The 21,926-nt window shown below is 33.1% G+C and overlaps 1 protein-coding gene across 1 annotated transcript; it reads right to left on the bottom strand.

Annotated features, from left to right (window-relative positions):
- Positions 1-11,653: 11,653 nt before the first annotated feature.
- On the bottom strand, positions 11,654-12,121 carry LOC126888690 (uncharacterized). Its single transcript, XM_050657058.1, has one exon. The coding sequence runs from the start codon at positions 12,119-12,121 to the stop codon at positions 11,654-11,656; it is 468 nt and encodes a 155-aa protein (XP_050513015.1).
- Between the last annotated feature and the right edge of the window lie 9,805 nt (positions 12,122-21,926).

The following is a 21,926-nucleotide window of genomic DNA, read 5'->3' as shown; positions in this document are numbered from 1 at the left end:
CTGGTATGAAACACTTTCTGGAACAAGCCAATTGAAGGCGAATATACGTATGTGATAGAAAATAGGGATACGAAAAGTATATCAAAATATATTGTAAATTATTTGATATGAGAACAAAAATTAAGATGTTAATGTTAATTGTATGTAATTAATTATGTGTGTAATGTGTGTAATTAGGATGTTAAAAATTAAAAGAAATTGCGTGAAAAAGAAACGTGAACATACGAGGAGCAAGAAGGTAAATAAAAATACATAAATATACAAATATTGTAACAAATAAAGTAAACGAAAAATACACAAAATAATGAATAATAAACAGTTCTGATGTAGGTACCATATTATGAACTACGAATGAAGGCAAAAAAACAGAGGCAAAAGTGAATAATAGAAATAAGTTTTACAAAAACATTATTATGTATTGATTTAAAAAAATTAATCCGTATTCACCTTTTTTATTTTATTTTGAAAGCAGTAGGTAAATTAGAAAAAAAATAAAATTGCTTTTTGTGTTATTTTGTGGCAAGCGCTTTTCACAGACACAAACGAATTTTAAAAACCACTTTTATTGACGTACAATTTTGTACCTTAGTAAAAACAATAGTATATTATATTATTAAAGAATAAATGCCACAGTATGTAATGCAAATAAAAAAAAAAAAGAATGTGTGTGTACTTTGTACGCACGTAAGAAGTTATACTTCTATTATATGATTTCTTAAAAATAAATATACTTTAAACAGTTTATTTTAATTTTATTTGATTACTGAACTAATTTTAATGCTTACCACTTTCCAAAAATAAAAAAGAATGGGAATGGTCTGGATTTGAACTCAAGACCTCTCGATCTCTAGCCGAATGCTATACCAATCACGCTACGAGGTCTGTGGATGTATCGTCTTAGACATAATGAAAATTCACGGTAACAAACAGACGAAGTGAAGTACATATAATACTAATATTAATATATAATAAAAAATATAAATGTTTTAATAATACTTATCTTACTCCTGAGGAAGACAAAAGCAAAGACACAAAAATTATAATAAATACGTTTACTAAAAACACTAATATATTCTTTTCACACCTTTTTTGCACTGATATATTTATACCTAACTTAAAAGATTTAGCAACTAAACGCCATACTGTCTGTGTACGCATGCGCTCAGAATAATGAAAATTCACTCCCAATCGCACCTAAAGAAGTTTAACTTCAAAAATAGCAAAAATGTCTTCCATCGCCTGAGATATAGTCCGTCCGCTATAACTTTTCCCATGCGGTACGATTCATTTTCAATCAAATTAAGTCAAAACATAAATTGAAACTAACGTCGATGTGTATATACATTTTGTATACTGTATACTATATACTACACACATCGGCGTACGTTTCACTTTCTGTTTTGACTTAATTTGATTGAAAATGAATCGTACCGCATGGGAAAAGGTATAGCGGACGGACTATATATTATATTACAGAAAAACTTACTAATGATGTAAGGATGATTTATATTATAAAGATCGTGCAATAATTGTTAAACATTGCTAATAAATTGCTAAAGAGTACATTATTGAAGCTAAGAGCATGACATTCGCTAAATGCCATTTGGGAAGGAAAATCATATTTAATGGCAAAAGTAATTGTATACAGAGACAAAAGCCCCAATTAGATGATACAGTATAATATCACAAACAAATATTTAATAAGAAATGAACTTTAACAGTAACATAAGAATTAAAATCCGAAATGCAACTTTAAGGTACTGCATTCGTTATAAACGTGAGTATCCCATTTAAAATACAGTGAGTAATATCAAAGAGGGTAAGATCATTAATATGCATCCTTCCTATACATCAAACCCAAAGTTACTCAAACATGATTCATTCATTACGAATGCATAAATGTTGCATTCGTATTTCAGTTAGGGTTAAAACGTACTAATTAATTATGTATAATAGGTATAATGTGAAACGGAAACAAAATATACTGATTTTGATTGTGTCGCCAGAGTATGAGAAAATTCATGGAACACTTTATCTATGCTTAAAGCTTTCTCAATTACGAAAACGGAAATATGACAATTCAAAGTTTTATTTCCGAAGAAATAAGACTTCTAATGAGGCTAAGTTTCGGGTTACGCCTTCGTGGTTTCTATTCCTTGCAAATCAGACGAATGCTGAATTAAAGAAGACAAGGGGAGGTCTATAATTTGCACCTCTCTTTATGTCTAAGAAGTAGACAGGTATTGAGGTTTGTAACAAATAGCTCCGTATTTATCTACACTTTCTTACTATATTTTATTTGTCATCGTTTCCATTAGAGTTTGTTTCGTTTTAAGTTTCTCTATACTAAATGTTGAATGGGTTGCATGTGAGAGTTCATTTTGAATTAAGTAAAGACAGACGTACCCTCAATCATTTATTGTAACTTCCGACGACCGGTTTCGCTCTCTAAAGTATGCAGAGCATCTTCAGGCCAACGGTTACAAGTCACTAAATGCTACAAATAAAAACCAGAGTTAGAACAATGTCTGGTTGTAAAAGATGCTAAAGATCTATAAGATCAAGCCAATATTGAGCAACCTACATAAAAGTAGTTAAGATAGCAGACAAATGCATATGCATGTAAACTCGGGGGCTGTAACAAACGTCCCCAAGCTAACAAACACATGCAGTTGTATGCCGTCTATAATCATGCAATGATAACGTGTCGTACTTACATTCGGTTACAAGGAGCTACTACCTAAGTATTCATTAACATGATATTTCTGCTTAAGTTATGCTAACGGGATATGGTGGAATAGACGGAATAGTCCTATTATAGGTGGAATAGACGGAATAGTCCTATTATAGGTGGAATAGACGGACTATTCCGTTTAAGCAGAAGTATCATGTTAATGAATAGATGGACTATTCCGTCTATTCCACCATATCCCGTTAGCATAACTTAAGCAGAAATATCATGTTAATGAATACTGAGGTAGTAGCTCCTTGTAACCGGATGTAAGTACGACAGAGGTATAACCAGGATGATCCTAAGGGGGGGCGGTTACATCTACTTGAAGGTCTCTGGGGGGTATGGAATATTAATGGTGTTAAGCGTATAGAGCTCAAAGTACATCCAAAAGGGGGGGGTTATAACCCCCAAAAGCACCCCCTGGTTACGCCTATGTGAAGTACGACACGCTATCATTGCATGATTATATAGACAAGGCGGAAACGGCGGGTTCGTTGGGAAAAATATTCCCATGAGATATTTTTGCATAATCATATTCGTGAGACATCCCAGAATAAGGTTCAAGAAGTCGCCCAAGTAAAAAGTGGGCCAATTTTTTTTAACAATTTTTTTTAATCAACTTGCAAAAATCAATATTTTTGGCCCGGACTAATTTTTTTTAGGTTTTTTGGACCATTCTGGACAAAAAAGGTCTCCTATAATTTTTCTCTAAAGTTGATTTTTTTCGAGTTATAAGCAATTTAAAATTTGAAAAACGCGAAAATGGCTATTTTTAAGACTTAATAACTGTTAAAAATTATTATTATGGAAGTCAGAAAGTGGCTAAATCAAAGTTTAAAGTCGCCGCTACATGATCCTGAAGAAATCTGTGTCATTAATTTACTACTAAGCTGTTATTTTTAATTAATAACAATTAGCGGTTAGATCGTATTGACTCGGCTGTAAATGTGAGTGCGAGTAAGATGCACAATTGGACTGCTGGAATGGCTTCTCTCTCGCACTCAGCATTTACAGCCGACGCACACGTGCATGGCACTTATTATTATTTCTTAAAAATAACAGCTTAGTAATAAAATAATGACAAAAATTTCTTCAGGATCTTGTTGGGGGGGGGGGGGGGCTTTAAACTTTGATTTAGTTATATGTTGACTTTCATAGTAATAACTTTTACCCGAGTTATTAAGCATTGAAAATCGCCATTTTTCGTTTTTTTCAATTTTAAATTGCTTATAAGTCGAAAACGATCAACTTTAGAGAAAAATTATAGGAGACCTTTTTTGTCCAGAATGGTCCAAAAAATTAAAGAAAAAACTGTTCGGGCCAAAAATATTGATTCTTGTAATGTGATTAAAAAAAAAATTGGCCCACTTTTCACGTAGGCGACTTCTTGAACCTTATTCTGGGATGTCTCACGAATGTGATTATGCAAAAAAATCTCATGGAAATATTTTTCCCTTCGAACCCGCCGTTTTCGCCTTGTCTAATAGACGGCATACATCTGCATGTGCTTGTTAGCTTGGGGACGTTTGTTACAGCCCCCGAGTTTACATGCATATTATGTATTTGTCTGCTATCTTAACTACTTTTATGTATGTTGTTCAATATTGTCTTGATCTTATGGATATTTAGCATCTTTTACAACCAGACATTGTTCTAACTCTGGTTTTTATTTGTAGCATTTAGTGACTTGTAACCGTTGACCTGAAGATGCTCTGCATACTTTAGAGAGCGAAACCGGTCGTCGGAAGTTACAATAAATGATTGAGAGTACGTCTGTCTTTTACTTCATCCTCTACACTAATTTCATATTTGATTTAATTCCGTCTGGATTAGTGATTATTTTCTTTATATATGCTATATATTTTATTCTCCCAATACGTTCAAACTATCTAACTGATTGTGCATTAATTCCTTCTCTTCTTGTTATAACGCCTTTTCTCCTGTTTCTCTCATAGTAGGTACTTATCAAATACTTCCATTAATAATTGGCGTTGGTAAACCCATTTTCATATCATCGATCTCCTCAATTTATATCTGTCAGTTCCAATTTATATCACTCATGTTTAGTCAATTTTGGCCCATGATGATGGTCAAAAATGACAATACAATTTCCACAGTAGTATAGGTGTTAGGTTTAGAAGTGGTTATGTATAGAGTCCTGTTTTTAAAATTGGTGTGTACACGGTAAATATTATTTTCTATTGAAAAAAAAAATTATTGCTACAGGAATATGAAAAAAAAAACACTATAAAATTTCAGTGTATATAAAATGGTTCTCATGTATATTTATTGTGTAATAATTTAATCCGGGTATTTTTGACAAAGCCTTAAATTTACACCATTAAACGCAGTTGTAGTATTCATAAACCGAGAGATAGAGAGAGAGAGAGAGATAGAGAGAGAGAGATAGAGAGAGAGAGAGAGAGAGAGAGAAAGGATTTTGGGGGATAGTTAATGAAATTAAGCTGGACACGGTGGAGTTCCCAACAAAAGGGAAACAGAAATCATATGCTTTAATTGAAACATTTTTTATTGTTTCTGTATACAGAATACACCCAAAAAAGGGCAGTTGTATCTTTATATCTGAAAATTTATTACTGTTATAATGTACCACAATCGTAGCTTATATTACTAAGACCAATTACTGTCTTTATTAGTCCTATGTGTGTATTACTTCGTAGTATTGTGCCTTTATTGATAACGTTTAATTAATACTAGGTATTTATTTAAACTTGTAATACAACAGAAGCCAACAGTGCATAGGTTTTGCAGATGACTTGGTGTTTCTGACACGTTCAAGAATAGAACTTCGAAAAATGTTAAAAAATTTGAAGTCGAAGCTGTAAAATATGGCCTTACTATAAACCAAGAATACGAGGTCTGGCTATTAAATAACGAGACTGCTTATGAAAAAGAGTTTTATTTAAAAAATTATTCTACAATCGAATGCTCTCCTTCAATATATTCCCATTCCCTCGCCACACACAGTTCCATTCCTTTTTTCCATTGGTCAAAGCAATGCTGGAAGTCTTCTTTTGTTAGAGCTTTTAGGAGCTCCGCCGTTTTTCGCTTCACCTCTTCCATCGACTCGAACCGGATTCCTTTTAAGGCAAACTTGATCTTCGGAAACAGGAAAAAGTCACAGGGTGCTACATCAGGCGAGTACGGCGGGTGTTCGAGCACTGGAATGCCTCTAGCGGCTAAATAACGCTTCAAAGACAGCGATCTTTTAACGGACGAGCTTTTGGTCAGGAGTCAAATTTTTTGAGACCAACTTCGCACAGACTTTCTTCATGTTCAATTCGTCATGCAAAATTTTTCTGACAGTTTCTTTATCGGCGTTTACCAATTTACAGCAACTGAATATAAGGAACGAAAGGACTCAATACGAAATATCCTTACGAAATAGGATAATATACGAAATATAGGACAATAGGAAATATACGAAATAGGATGCTTAAGAATGACAACTGGAAGCGATACTGGGTCCACATTATGCTCACAGACCAAACAGTGGCCCATAATAGACCAGTACTAGTTACTAAATTAACGAAACAAACAACATCAATTGATGTGGCGATATCTAACAACAATTGTCTATATACTTACTCAATACACTAAATACATCGCCAAATAAAGAGATCTGGAAATACAAATACGAAGACAATAGAAAATGCAAAGTACCCAGATAATACCTATTATTATGTCTACTGGAGTCATTCCGAAGAACCTGCTCGAAAACATAAAAAGCTGAGCCTGAATGAACGTCTCTATATTATGACCATGCAGAAAGCTGTACTACTCTCGAAGGCTAGACGTGTACGACATTCTTGGGTGATACTCCCGTATACCAAGTACCTAGGGCTCGATAACAAGAAAAAAGTCCCACCAGAGCTCAATCCTTTTGACACCGTAGGTGTCTGGGATGAGTGAATTTTCTTCTTAGAAGGAGTGAAGTCATACTAAATACTGGTATGAATAATATCATGGGTAGTAGCATACAATTTAGAAAAAGGCACCAATAGGCGGGGATTTTAAGAAAAAGGCCAAAAGGTGCAAAAAACTCCTACAATAGGCAAAAAACGATTTTTTTCTATAATCCGAGCTTTAAATATAAAGGATAAAAGATATTATAAAATTACGGTTTTCAATCTGTTTTAGTTCAAACTAAATGCTAAGCTTTAAGGGGTCTTGATTTGAAACGCAAACAATGAAAACCGCATGTTTTGCACTAAAATCTGGTGTACACGGAATCCTGGAATTCATCTCACGTATTCCGTTCAGAATAAAATACCACAGTTGTAAAATTATATTAAATAAATTTGCATAATTCACGTGGCCACTGTTGTGTACAGTCGGCCACAACTACTTGTGAATAATAGAATAATATTTAATAATAAACAACATTTCGGAGGTTTGAATCCGTAATGTATGTGTTTGTATGTAATTAGAGATGCATAGCCGTAGACAGTTACTTTATGAATTTGATTTTCAGCATCACGTCAACTAAAACAATTATTGTTTTAGTTACAAACTGATTTATGCAGTACGTATTGATCATAACTTTGCTCCATCGCAATGGTTATAATACATGGGGGGATAGAGCCACCAAATAAATAACATTAATTTTTTTATTAATAGTAAAAACAAGATTAATATTAGTTTACAGTTTACATTGTTTTTAAGAATAGAAAACGTAAGTAATAGTAATTTTTCTGCAGCCGTCCCGAAATTAAAACTTTCGGTATGATTTATTAAATCGAAAGAAATTTTACACAACTAGTACTGAAAGTAGCTACTTTCGGGACTAATTTTTTCACTTTCGGGACGCCTTTTTTACTTTCGGGACGATTTTGGGTAGTTCCGTAACGGCTTTGACAATAACATCAACTTTGTATTTGATTATGACTAGTGATGTAAAATTTCCGGGAAGATTCAAACGCCGGAAAGTTTCCGGAAACTTTCCAGGAATATTGGAAACTTTCGGAAACTTATGGAAATATTGTATTTTTATTTAAATTATTAACAAACCATACAAATCAGTAGTTATATTTATTTATGGTTGTAGTATTCCGACTACAGAAAAAATCTGTTAAAAATTAAACGTCCAAACTTACTTAAAATTTAATTAACTTGTTTTAAAAAATACTCTGAATATTTGTTATAAGTCGTTATAATTAAAACTAAAAAAGTTATTTTATTTAAAAATATTTTAAAATAAAAAAGATATTTTCTTTTTTCTAATTTAGATAAGCATTCGTTTCCTCAGACTTACTGATTGGAAGTCATGGCATATTTTCGCTAAAAATATTTTCTATATCCTTAAATGCCTGGACAACCTGGGATATTTTAAACATATTGCATTCCAGTAAAGTAATCCATTTCACAATTGGTGTCAGCACAACTGCTACTTTTTGCAACTTTATCCAAAATATTTCATCCAGACAGTTTTGTTTAATATTCCGTGAACATTTTTAATGTTCTCCCTCTATGACCATAAGCATTTGTAAAGCACATTTAGACGCAATAAGGCTATTTATACAGTTAAGGATTGAACCCCACCTAGTTTTACAGGAAATTTTAATGATATAACCTTATTGTAGTTTCGAAGCTGGATTTTATTAAATCGGGCAAGAGATATGTGGGAACTAGTTACATTTTTATTATAAAAATAATGATGTTAATATTTCAAATAAATTAAAATTAAAATCAACAAATCATTTAACCACGAAAAGAAACTAAAATACAATTGGCAGTGGTGTAGGTTGGCCGGTCGTGTGAATTAAATGAAACTTCCACGTAAAATGACGTCACGTCATGTCACTGGCTCTTGGAAATATTCTCAAAAGTTCTCTGAAATATTATGGAAAGTTTACGGAAATATTATGGAGAGTTCTCGGAAATATTCTCAAAAGTTCTCGGAAATATTCTCAAGAATTTTCCATTGAAAGTTTCCGGAAATATTCGCAGTCAGGAGAATATTTCCATTTTTTATAGGCGAATATTCTCGGAAACTTTCCAATGTTCGCGAATATTCGCTTGGAAATATTCTCGACTCACATCACTAAATTTATGACAACGCTCGTCATTTGACACCGCATCGTATATTATTTGAATATAGTAAAACCTTCGTTAACCGAATCCTTTTTAACCGAAACATCGTTTAACCGAAATGTTTGAAAGTTTCAATAATTTCATTAATAAAAAGTAAATTAACAGAAAAGCAATAAAATTAAGGAAAATGAATATGTTTAGAGTGTTTTTTTAAAGAAATCTTCTATTTTCTTTTGTGTTTTCCTTTGACAACGATGTTTTGTAGCTATATCTCTCCAATACTATGTAATTTGATAAAATAAGAATACAAAAAACAATGTTATTTTTAACCGAAATTCTTGTTATCCGAAACGGCCTCCCCCCCCCCCAATTATTTCGATTAACGGAGTTTTACTGTATTACAAAAATGGAAGGTGTACTATACTATACAACCTATTGCTATTCACACTTTTGGAAAAATCGCCCGCACTATTGCTGAATTTCTTAAATTACCGCATCCCAAAGAATATACCGCGCACTGTCTACGAGGGAACTCAGTCACTTTACTCGGTGATAGTGGTGGTACTACATATTAGGTATAACCAACTTGAAAAGACACCGAGGATGGAAATCAACTAATGTAGCAGAGGGATACGTAGAAAATTCTTTAAGCAATAAAATGCACATAAGCTTCACAGATTGAAAATGGCCGCAACCAAATTAATATCTCAAAAAATAGTAAAAGTAGTAACACGTCTAACATTAATGTCAATACTGCCACTTCTGTTAATATTCCTAACAATATCAATGTAAATAATTGGTATAATTGTGTTATTAATATTCATCAGTAGATTTTTCTAATGTTAAATGCACGAGAGTAGCTTAAAAGTGTTTAATAAAAGTTCATAAGTAAAGTTTATCCATAATATATTCTTTTTAACATACAAAACGGCTGCAGAAAAAATATTGTACGTAACAGGATCCAAAACTGATTTTACAAGACTCACAGGATTTCAGAGCGAGCCGTAGGCGAGTTAAACTTCCTGCTCGTCTCGTAAAATATCACCTTGGGAACTTATTACGTAAAAATATTGTTTTCGTTTTTTTTATCGAGACTGTAGTAAACGAAAACAATAATCCTAGTATAAAAAAATTTAATAAATATATATACAAGAAGCAGGAAAATTAACGCACCACCTTAAAACTAGGACATTTTGTTATAGCCATTAGTCTTTAAGAATATCGATGTTATAATATTGTTGCTAGACAGGTAAATGTTATTATACCGGGTGTAACAATCATAATGTGTTTTTTCCTCAACGTTCGGAACATCCTGTGGAATATTCTAGCATATACGAAATATTTAAATTAAAACTCAATTATAGCCTAGGCTTTCTTAACATTTTGTTAATTTTTATAAAGTCAAGATAGCCATAATGATCGACAACATCCGGAACGGATGGGCACTTTAAGAAGAAGAAGACATACTTCGTAGCTAAGTCATTCGCTGCGTAAGGTCATTGCTTGAACCCACTCGTCACAGGTAAAATTCCTTGTAGCAGGTTCCATTTCCACCAAACAAGAAAAAAAATGAGGGACTTAATTGAAACTTTAAATAATAAATCTACTAATTTTCACAACAAACCAGATACTTTTTGACTGTTAACAATTTGACATCTATCAAACAGTTAATTTCTCATAGCCTATTTTAGGCTTGTTTATTAAATTAAGCAGAAAATACGGATTTATTGATGAAAAACATGGCTAGTTGTTAATGTACCTAACTTTTTTCTTATCCAACATAAGCGCATGAGCTAAGATAAAGGCGGTTTTTGTTTATATTCTATTCAGAGTCGGACCACCATCTCCATATAGCTATTTCAGCATCCTCATGCCTCCTCAGAGAAGCTATGCAGTCACAACTCTGAAAGGAATATAAACAATCTGCCTATTTAAGGGAAACCATCGCGATACAATGATTTCACCTTTTGAGACGCAATCTAGCGACATCTCTCGTATTACGAGGAAAACAACGAAAAGCCCTAGATACAAAGTTTACTACTTTTTAAACAATTAGAATAACTGAAATAAAAATATAATAAACAATATTTTAAATCTAAGACTTTTCGTTAATAAACTGCTTTCTGGCTGCATCCCGTATCTCCGGATTTTACAATATATAATCACAGAGACGACGAAAATAGGAGAAAGCAAATAGAGGACACTTAGGCCACGCATTTACCTTCTCTTCGTCTAGGAAAAGGACCGAAAGACAGTTTCTAAATACTCAAAATTGAGTAAAAATGGAAAAGCTAAAGACAGTTTCTGTTTATATTCGATTCAGAGTCGGACCACCATCTCCATATAGCTATTTCAGCATCCTCATGCCTCCTTAGTGAAGCTATGCAGTCACAACTCTGAAAGAGTTGCATGATAAGCGCATGAATTAAAAAACAAAATGTTTAGAAAGCCTAAGGCTACAACTATTGAGTTTTAATTTAAATATTTTACACATGCGAGAATATTCAACAGGATGTTCCGAACTTTGAGGAATAAAACACAATTGTTAGACCCAGTACACAATGATATTTACCTGGCTAGCAACAACATTACTAGGTCGATATTCTTAACAATTAAGGCTATAACATACTAAAAAGATCACTCAAACCGGACACAATAGTTTTAGGAAATTCGAGACATCAAAAATGTCCCATTTTTAAGGTTTTACGTTAATTATATTGCTTATTGCAGGTTCATATAATATGTAGAAACCAGTTCTTTTGTTTTCGTTTATATACCTACTGATTGCTGATAAAATAACATAATGTGATTTGCACCTTTTCCATGAATGGTTGATTTCCTTTCAAGCACATGGGAATATCTGAGCTAAGGACTTCCCTCAGGTTTCCGCAAGATGCCCATGTTAGTCCGTCCTATTCTCTGTATTGACTCTATTGTTTGATTGTCTGTTCCTAATTTAATCTCGTGGCAGTAGTGGCCCAGATCCTTATAGGTATAAACTTGTTCAATTTGCGAACTATTAGTTAAAATGTTTTTAACCAATAAAAGGTTTTGTGTTTTGTATAAGTTAATTTTAAGGCCAACTCGTGTATAAGAACTATGAAGGTCTTGAAGAAGTTGGGAAGTTAGATCATCCACCTGGTTTGCAATAAGAACTATTTGGTCTGGAAACCTCAATTTCAGAAACTCTCCATTTATGTTGACTCCAATATGTTCCCAATTATTGTTTCTCATAGCACTCTGTAATAAAGCGGTGAATAATTTACCAGAGATGGTGTCTCCTTGCCTAATTCCCTTCTCCAAAGGAAATGTGTTTGTGTTGTAATAGTACATTCTCACGGCAGTTGTTGCGGTATTGTATATATTCCGAAGAAGAGTTGTGTACCTATGAGGAATACTGCACTCTGTAAGAGCTCTGAACATAAAGATATGCTGGACTCAGTCAAATGCTTTCCCAAGACCTACAAATATTAACACCGAAAACTGGTTGCATTCTACGACTTTATTTATCAAGGATTTTGTTACATACTGGTAGGTAGTCATTCGTTCCATAGCCATTCCTAAATGCGACTTGCTCTAATGATCGGTTAACATTATATATAGGTATAGTATTACATTATACGAATACGAATAAATATTACATTATAAGAAGATTGCACGAATTACTATACATTTGAATTTACAAATAAACAGATATTTTAAAAAATATATAAAATTGCTTATATCTGACAACATTTTACAGATTTTTCAATATTTTGTGTAGTGTACTTGGACAAACAACAAAAGTCTAACCTAATTCCGATTCTCCGAGGCACAAATCATATTGAACTTTGTCAATTTTTCCCGCAAAAACTTATTCAATAAAATAACCCGATTCAATTCAGCGAAACGCAATGCATAACAAATAGATAATAAAGCCTTTTGGCACCCGACCCACTGCTCCTCAATTCCCTTCTTCACCTACCACCACATTTTTCTTTTTCCGATTCTTCGGTTTGCCAAAGGTTAAGTCCCACAGGCGTAGAGCGTACGAAAAAGGGTCAAATATTGAAAAACTTTTTATATGTCGGTTTAGGTTTAGAATAATATAGTTGTGTACAACTTCTCCATAAAATATAATTTACTTAAGGAATGTATCCACGTAGGGGAACAAGGGGCTTGTTGTAACAGGGGTGAGTAGTAACACGGATTTTTCATAGGTTATTTGACCGTTGTTAACTAATTTAGCTGGCTCAATCTTATTCTCTTATTGCCCTGCAAATGACACCGTCTAGCCAGTCATCCTCCCATAGTTGCAAATAGTAGTTTTGTGCACGAGCTTCAATTGGATGAGTTAATATAAAATTTGACACTCATAAAATTTTGGTTATCGCTATTGTTTTAAATTGAAATGAAACTTTTGTGTTCATTTCTTTTCTAAATTTAGTTATTCTTTGATGTTACTGAACAATTTTACGATTACGAAGATATTTTTATATAGTTATTTTAACAAATATACAAAATTGTGCTACGGGGTATGTTGTAACAAAACGTTGGGGCTTGTTTTAACATGTTGTAATATGGCTTCGTATATTCTGAAGTGAGCTGAAATATATTTTGGATTAATTCCCATGAAGATGCGTAAACTGTCTTACCAATGTGCCGTGAGATTCAGTGCTATTATTGGTATCAAAATTATAGAGTTGGTCCAGATTGGCTTCAAAATGTTATGCGTAGAAATTTACATTTATATTTAAGAACACCGGAAGCCACGCTATTAAGTCGAGCAACATCTTTGAAAAGGAGCAACGTTCTTATTTTCTTCGAAATATACCAAAAAATTCAAATTATCGTACTGTTACAACCTGCCCCAATAGATGTTTCAACTAGCCCCAAGCGTGGGGTAAGTTGTAACAATGCACTTTTTTTCGTAAGATGCTAGTTGATTAAAAAATACCAGTCTTTTTAACTTTTTTTCAGTTCAATTTGATTCAGAAAGAGTTAAACTAGCGTTGAGTGCTTAATTAGTGATAATTGGGAAAATAGCTGTCAAGATATATTTGATTTTATGAAAATTGTTACAACTAGCCCCCTCCACCCCTACAAATAAACCGCAAATAAATTAACCGCAAAACATTTGCACCACCAGAAATTATGCTCATTTTAAAAGATGATTTCTCGTGATTGTATTAACGCAGTGTTTTTTAATCTGCGGGTCGCGACCCCCCGGGGGTCGCGAAGCCTTTCTCGGGGGTCGCCGACTGAAAGAAAAAGTTTAGGTTCTTAAAACACAATTTTAGTGGGAAGGATGTTTGTGCTTATTTGTTTTTCAAAAGTTTAAAAAAATTGTGGTGCTATTTTTGAAAGGTTAATAATTAAATCATTTTTTAATTGAACTATATTTCTCTTTTTAGTTATTTTAATGTCTACCGCTGAAGAAAATGTCAGTTTACACAAGTATAAAGTGGAGAATCGCACTAATAATTTAAGAGCTTCCCTTGCCAGCTCTGGATATTGGAGATTTCTTTTCATCCAAAGTACGTCGACACTTTGTGAATAAAATTCCATTTTAAGCATGCAATCAACAGCTAAATCTGGAACACATTATCTTATTTTTTTGATGACATTAGCCAGATCTATTGATTTGTCCAAAAAAGGGTTTAAAATCCATTTACGCCCATTGTCAGCTTCAGAGTACAAGTCTGGAAAGTATGTCAAAAGTTGCTCTTGTTAATTATGCAAACTCTGAATGATGCAAGGAATTTGAGCCGATACTGAAAAATTTTGGCCTGTTGCATTATCTTCATCAATCTTGTGAACACATGGAATAGACTCAAACATTTTGTTTTGCAGAAAGGTTGACCACAAACGAAGTTTTGAGTGACATGCTTTTACTATATATTTAGCTGTTAAAACATTCTCTTCTCTTCTTTGACAGTTCTTCTTAAAATTGTTAATATGGCTAAAAAGACCTGCCAAAATGTTAATTTCAAGAGCCAATAGGGCCAGAAAAACGATAAGCATATTTTTTAGATTTTGCATTTTGTAAGAACATTAACAATTCAGCTTTCAGTTCCAGAACTCATCTCTACATGAAGCTGTTTATATGGCAAAGGATCACATTCAAAGGACACAGCAAGTTAATATTATTTATAGTGTCCCCACGCACTGACAAGGCCTAAAGGAATGAGGAAGAGAATTCACAAAGGAGTTCTTTCACTTGAATGGCTGTATAGAGTGTTGAAGATTATTGTTGGCATTGTGTCAATGAATATGTGCGGAATAGGAACTTGACGAAATACGACGAAAACAGACCGGCTAGGCACAGAAGACTCAGATACCAACTAGTAGGAAATCAACCCGAAGAATGAAACATGAAAAGGTATTCACATAGTAGGAAATGGGACCTATGGGTTAGCATTGCACTGGCAAGTGAAGTAGTTAGATTAGGTTAGTGAGCTTTATGGAAAATATACAAAATTAAAACACACACATACACGAGGCATGTGAGAGCGCTACATATCTGGGAATGCATGCTTCACCCCCCACGTTAGGTTAGTTTAAAGACTACAACTTCACACCACTTGTCATACATATTAACACATAAATTTCTTTTTGAATTTTAGGTCATCCCCCAGCAAAGTAACGCAGATGAAGCAACCGTGATTCCTGAGCATTGAGACCGTGTACCGTTAGGTACCGTAGGTAGCTTGGGAGGTCGAGAAAGTACCGTAATCTTGGGGCGTGGCTCTTTGATCGTCGTACATGAGAACATCCTACATCGGAAATCTCATGTCCCCTGGAACTAGGATTTAATTTGTTGTGTATGTATGTTTGTGCGTGTGTATGTGTGTGTGCCTTCATATTTCATACGTGAGCATCAAAATAGTCCTTTGGGTCTGGGAGTCGGGTGACTGGGTAGTGTACGTGTAGGTAGAACTACTTTTAGTGTATTTTAATCTAAAAAATGTTTTAATGGTAGTAAATTTGAATAAACAAGGCGTTAGATAATTTCACTACTATTATACATGAGTTAGTTTACCATTAAATGTTTTCCCATCAAACCTATTATTTTAATTACTCGAAAAAGTCATTAGCGATACAAAATATGCGCGGTTAATGCAGTCGACACTGGCGAACACTTGGAGCGCGTAATGCTACGTAATCCGCCGCCTTCCCGTACATTACTTTTCAATTTATATTCATATCAATCAACTAAGTGCAATTCAACCTTTCAACGGATTCCGAGGCAACGTGACACTATTTTGTCGAGGATTTCGCGTTTTACGATTGACGTATGAGCGATGAGCAGTCGAGCAGTACAACCCTTTTAAATCATACCGAACATGCTCCTGTTTCAACACGTTAAATCAAATGTTAATGAAAAAAATACCAATGAAATATTTGATGTTTAAATGATCGATTTGCTTTTTTGGATAAATTGGGACATCTGAAATATTGATGAATCGTACAGCTTGTTTAAAGGCCAAATTTAACACGGGAACTGGACGACAATAAAAATACTTTTGCTCCAAAAATCGGGAAATAAAGTAAACAAAAAGGGAAAAATTGAAAAAATTTTACATAGTAGTTATATAGGGTGTTAGTAAATAAGTGCCACAAACTTGAGGGGTAATTCTGCATAAAGAAATAATTATTTAATTAAAAGAACATTTACCATTTAATCCTGTCGAATGTACGGCGGCATAAAGTTTCTAAGATTTCATTCTTCTTCTTCTTCTCCATCTGGCATCTCCGCGACCGAGGTTGGCAATCATCATGGCTATTCTGATCTAAGATGCTGCTGCTCTGAATAGTTCGTCGGTTGATGTGAATCCGTACCATTCCCTCAAGTTACGCAACCATGAGATTCTTCTCCTTCTTACACTTCTGTTCTGGACTTTGCCCTGTATAATCAATTGAAGTATGTTGTATCTCTTATGACGCATAATATGCCCCAGGTACTGCAGCTTTCGTGACTTGATGGTTTCCAATAATATTTCCAGTCTTTTGTTGACTCTTCTCATGACCTCGTTGTTTGTTATATGCTCGGTCCATGATATCTTCAGGATTCTTCTATACACCCACAGTTCAAATGCTTCCAACTTTTTAGTAGTCGACGCGTTAACTGTCCATGCTTCTATCCCGTAAAGCAGGGTCGAGAAAATATAACACCTTGCCAGCCTAACTCTCAAGTCTAATTTCAGTTCTCTTGCACAAAGTACCCTTCTCATTTTATTGAAGTTTGTTCTTGCTTTCGCTATTCGAACTTTAATTTCTTTGGAGTAATCTTTTGTGTGATTAATTATTGTGCCAAGATAGTTGTAGTTTTCAACTTGTTCTAAAGGTTTACCTTTAATTGTCAGGCTTTAATCATTATTTTGGGTTTTTGATATCCTCATAAATTTAGTTTTCTTGATGTTTATGGATAATCCATATTCTTCTTCATACTCAACTATCTTGTTAATTAGCTTTTGGAGGTCTTAAACGTTGTCTGCTATTATAATAGTATCGTCCGCATATCTAATGTTGTTAATTGGCGTTCCATTTACCTTTATTCCTGCTGTTTCTCTCTCAAGAGCTCTTTTCATAATTTCTTCAAAGTATGCATTAAATAGTAGTGGTGACAAAACACACCCCTGTCGCACTCCTCTTTTAATTTTTAACTCTTCTGATGCGTGTTCATTAATGCGTATGTGTGCTTGCTATTTATAATATAGATTTGTTATAATTCGAAGGTCATTGTATTGGTTATTGTTTTGTTTCGAGGACGTCCATTAGCTGTTTGTGGTGGACTTTGTCGAAAGCCTTGTTGTAATCTATGAAACAGACGTACATATCCTGGTTCACATCCAAACATCTCTGGAATAGTATGTTGAATGCAAAGAGAGCTTCACGGGTACCTACGCCTCTACCGAATCCAAATTGGGTTTCTTCAATATTCATATCAAGTGTTTGGTAAATGCGTTTATGAATGATCTTTAAAAACATTTTAAGTGTGTTAGACATTAGGCTTATGGTGCGGTGGTCGGTGCATTCTCTAGCATTTTTCTTTTTTGGGAGACAAATAAATGTTGAGGTCAACCATGCATTGGGTATGTCACCCGACTGATAAATTTCATTAAAGAGCTTTAAGAGGACATCCATGTACCCATTTTCTATTATTTTAAGGATATCAATAGGCAGTTGATCTGGCCCGGGGCTTTTTCCGTTGCTGGTGTTCTTTAGTGCATACAATATTTCTTCCTTTGTAATTTCTATATTTGTTTCTATTTTCTAAAGATATGTCTTATAGGTTTCCTCTTTTGTCAAAAAGTTTTTCCATATATTCTTACCATCTTTTTTTCGGCAGTCGATATAATAGTATTTCCATTTTTGTCTAAAAGAGTTGTGTTGTGGTTTCTTTTTTGCAGACCTGCCACTTCTTTAATCTTTTTATGCAGGTTTTCATTCCTATTAGTGAAATTTAGTGATCCGGCTCAAAGGACCTCTATGTCTTGACCACGACCAGTTTGTCGTAAGATACAGTTGGAAAAATATTTATTAATTTAAAACAATATACGCCGAGAGTTTAATAGAATGTTTGTTTTTACTATGGAGATGTCTACAAAATCAAGTTTAGCTTGGTAATAATACAAAATGTTTAAGTTACAAAACAGTTAACACAATATATAGAGTGGAGGAGCAGCAACAATAGTCTTAGCGTCTAAAAATATATATTTTTGCACGATTGATCATTTTTGACTATTTACCGTGACAGATTTTACGTCAGTAGGTGACATTTACTAGCAACTCGACGGTAAGTAATCCAACTCGACGGTACTCCAACTCGACGGTAAGTAATTCACTTACCGTCGAGTTAAAAAATCTCTTAATTTTAATTTATTTTTTGAAAGAATAAAGAAAACTAACGAATTATTTATTAATATTGAAACTTATGGTACAATTTGTTAAATTATTTAATGAAATCCCACTTGTTTGGGCTGTGGTTTCACTTCTAACAGAAACTCCTGCAGAATCGCATACATTAGTAGTATCCAACATTTTTTCTCTTCAAATACGCGAGCAAAGTTGAAAACTTGGAAATATCAATGCTATCATAAAGAAAAACGGTGGATTTAATCATTGAATATTCTGCCCAGAGGCTTCCAGGAGCTTTCAACTACATATGTCTTTGAACGAAATATGCCAATAGAGTCTTTTCTTCGATTCTTAAATTCTTGCATTCGCACTATTTTTTAAAACTTTGGTAGGTATTTTGATAACGGATTTTGGATTTTTCGGGAATAATTGCGGAACACCCTTCTTCCCAAGCCCGTTCAATTTCTTCAAATTCACTTTCGCTCATATTTTAATTTATAATAATCAAAATTGTACTTAAAATTATTGACAACTAAATAAAAACTAAATTCTCCATTGTTGTTATGCACCCTAGTTACTACCTAACAACCAAAGTATCTATCTTGATAAAATGAATGAAACTAGTCAATATGACGAAAATGTTTAATTTTATAATTTATAATGGTATTAATCGTGCAAAAAACGTTATAAGCATGTCGAACGTTAAGGGTAACCGGTCTCAGACAATAATTGGAGTCGTCGCTCCGCTCCTCCTCCAAACAATTGTCTTCGATCGGTATAAAACCCTTACCGTCCTCCATACTTAATTATTTCAACCTTGAGTAAACAACGCAGGTCGCGCAAACATTTCATAAATTGAGTTCTCCGAACTCAAAAAACGAAGCAACAGAATTCATTAACAAACAATAACCATCTTCTAAAAAATAAAAATTACAATTTTGTCCCACTTCAACAGAAATGGATTAAGGCCATCGGTACATAATTCGCAAATATTTTACGGCTATTCCTACTTTTTCTGTCTTTACACTTCAAATTACGTGTAGTAAAATTCACACTGGTATGGATATGTAAACATTACTAGAACGTCATTCTACTTGACAATATCATGATTAACTTTAGAGAGATGGCTTTTGAATGTTCTTGGATAACTGTTATTTGTATAATTGCAAATTATTAATTCCGTTCATAAATGTGATAATTTTTTCACTAAATATGTATTCAGTGATTGTAATAATTTATAAGTAAAACAAAAACTAATACTCAATCGATAAAAGAGGAAAAGTGTTAAAGTGATTTTTTAATAATATATTGTTACTATGGAACGCTTACAATTTTGAACATCTTTAACAATAAAATACTTGGATCACAGAACATATAATCCTGATGTATTCTCTGCCTGGATCTTCCAAAATAATACACAATGTATAACTTTTTATTAAGTTCACGTCTTAAATTAATTATTTATCAGATACACTATAGATCAACATTATTTAATCAACAACTCAAAATATTCCCGATGCCATGTCAAATATTTACAAATGGTCACTGAATGCCCATGTCTGACTGACAATATGCTGACAATATTCTATTCGACTGAGTGCATTGTATGACAAAGATAGATTTGGAAAATATTACCACCGACATTAAACGCAGAAAGAAAGACTAAATTATTACCGAGGGCCGAAAGTCCCTTATAAATAACAAAAAGTTTATTTTCAATGAGATATTTGAAATTAAAAATCACACTAAATTTTCTCTTAGTTTTTCACCCCTGCAACCTATTAAAATAAACATTATAGAAGTTCTCAGGGACTTTTGGCCCTCGCTATAACGTAATCTTTCATTCTGCGTTTAAATTTTTCAAAAATACTTATTAGTTTTCTCATGATTCGAAAAAAATGAATCCCCATTTGAATAGCATTGCAGCCAAAAATACGTACCCATCCTCTTAAAGATGACGTTTTAATATTCTGAAGAGATTTTCGAGAAAATAAATTTACCAAATGAACATTAAAAATTACACAAATAAAAATGAAATAAAATTAATCAAAACATAAGAAGACATAAATATCAATACATTTTTTCTACTATTATTGCTCTAAATAGACCTTTTTCGTATCAACGAAAACTTTTCGTTTATAAATTCGCAAAGTCTGTGTGTTATTGCATTGCCGTTACTGCAATACTTAGAGCAGATTTATTGATGGATTTATATGTAGTTTTGTCTTCCGAATCCAAATCTGAAAACGGCATTTCGATATATCTAACCGCCTTCGAGATAATCGACCTCAAAGTCTAAAATGTGACGTCACAACCTTTTTATTTTCTGCCGACACACTAAACGTCAGCTGAAACCGTTGCTAGTAAGTAGGCTAGTTTTTTAATCTGAATTTGTTAAGCAAAGCATATGTTATATACATTATTTGAGTTTGACACTTCGTGAATGTCAAACTAAATTTTAAATAAAGTATTAATAAAATATCAATGACATTTAATAGTGAATTTAATTATTATATAAAATAAATACGATGTTCAAAAATACAATTTGAGTACTTATATTTTGAAAGCAATACTTTATTAACAATTTTAAAAAGGTTTATACGAGTATACGGCCTCCCCTATAATGGGAGTCCCTAATGATAAATGGACTGTTCCATTTGTTATGAAATGAAAATTGTTATTATAGTCGGTTCGCTAAACTCAGACACAACTGGCTAGTGATTTTAGTAGGTAACTTTTTGTTTTTTGCCAATTTTGACAAAATTGGCAAGATTACTTATTATTTAGTAATTATTAACTATTTAGTAATTATTTTTTTTGCCAAATTGGTAAAATTACTGGCTAAAATCACTTAGCGAGCCGACTATATGAAATGTTGTTTGGAATAAAAAATTATGGTCTGATATGTGCAATTACATCCTTCTAATGGAAAAAAATATTATTGCACATTAAAACATAATTTTTAATTCTAAACAACTTTTCATAATAACAATTTTTCATATTATGACTTAAAATACGTAAATAAAGTTTTCGTTATGATAATGCTCGCATTTTCACCTTTTTTTTGTTCTTTCAATGGATGATAAATCGTTCTTCCTACTCAAATAATTATGTAAGCCTATGACTATTTTAAAATTGTAGGTTTGTAGAATATAGATATTAGTATATTGTACAAGAGAGAAATATGTCGTTTTCTCACGTGTTGTACACTGTACTTTTTCTATGGATGCGTTTTTGTTAAGAGTTCAAACTTTAAAATTAAATAATTTAGGTGCTTTTATGTAGATTATATGCCAAA

The sequence above is a fragment of the Diabrotica virgifera genome, chromosome 7 (assembly GCF_917563875.1).
Source record: "Diabrotica virgifera virgifera chromosome 7, PGI_DIABVI_V3a".
NCBI lineage: Eukaryota > Metazoa > Arthropoda > Insecta > Coleoptera > Chrysomelidae > Diabrotica > Diabrotica virgifera.
Note: the sequence above shows the minus strand (reverse complement) of the source record. Positions and strands in the feature narration are given on the sequence as shown.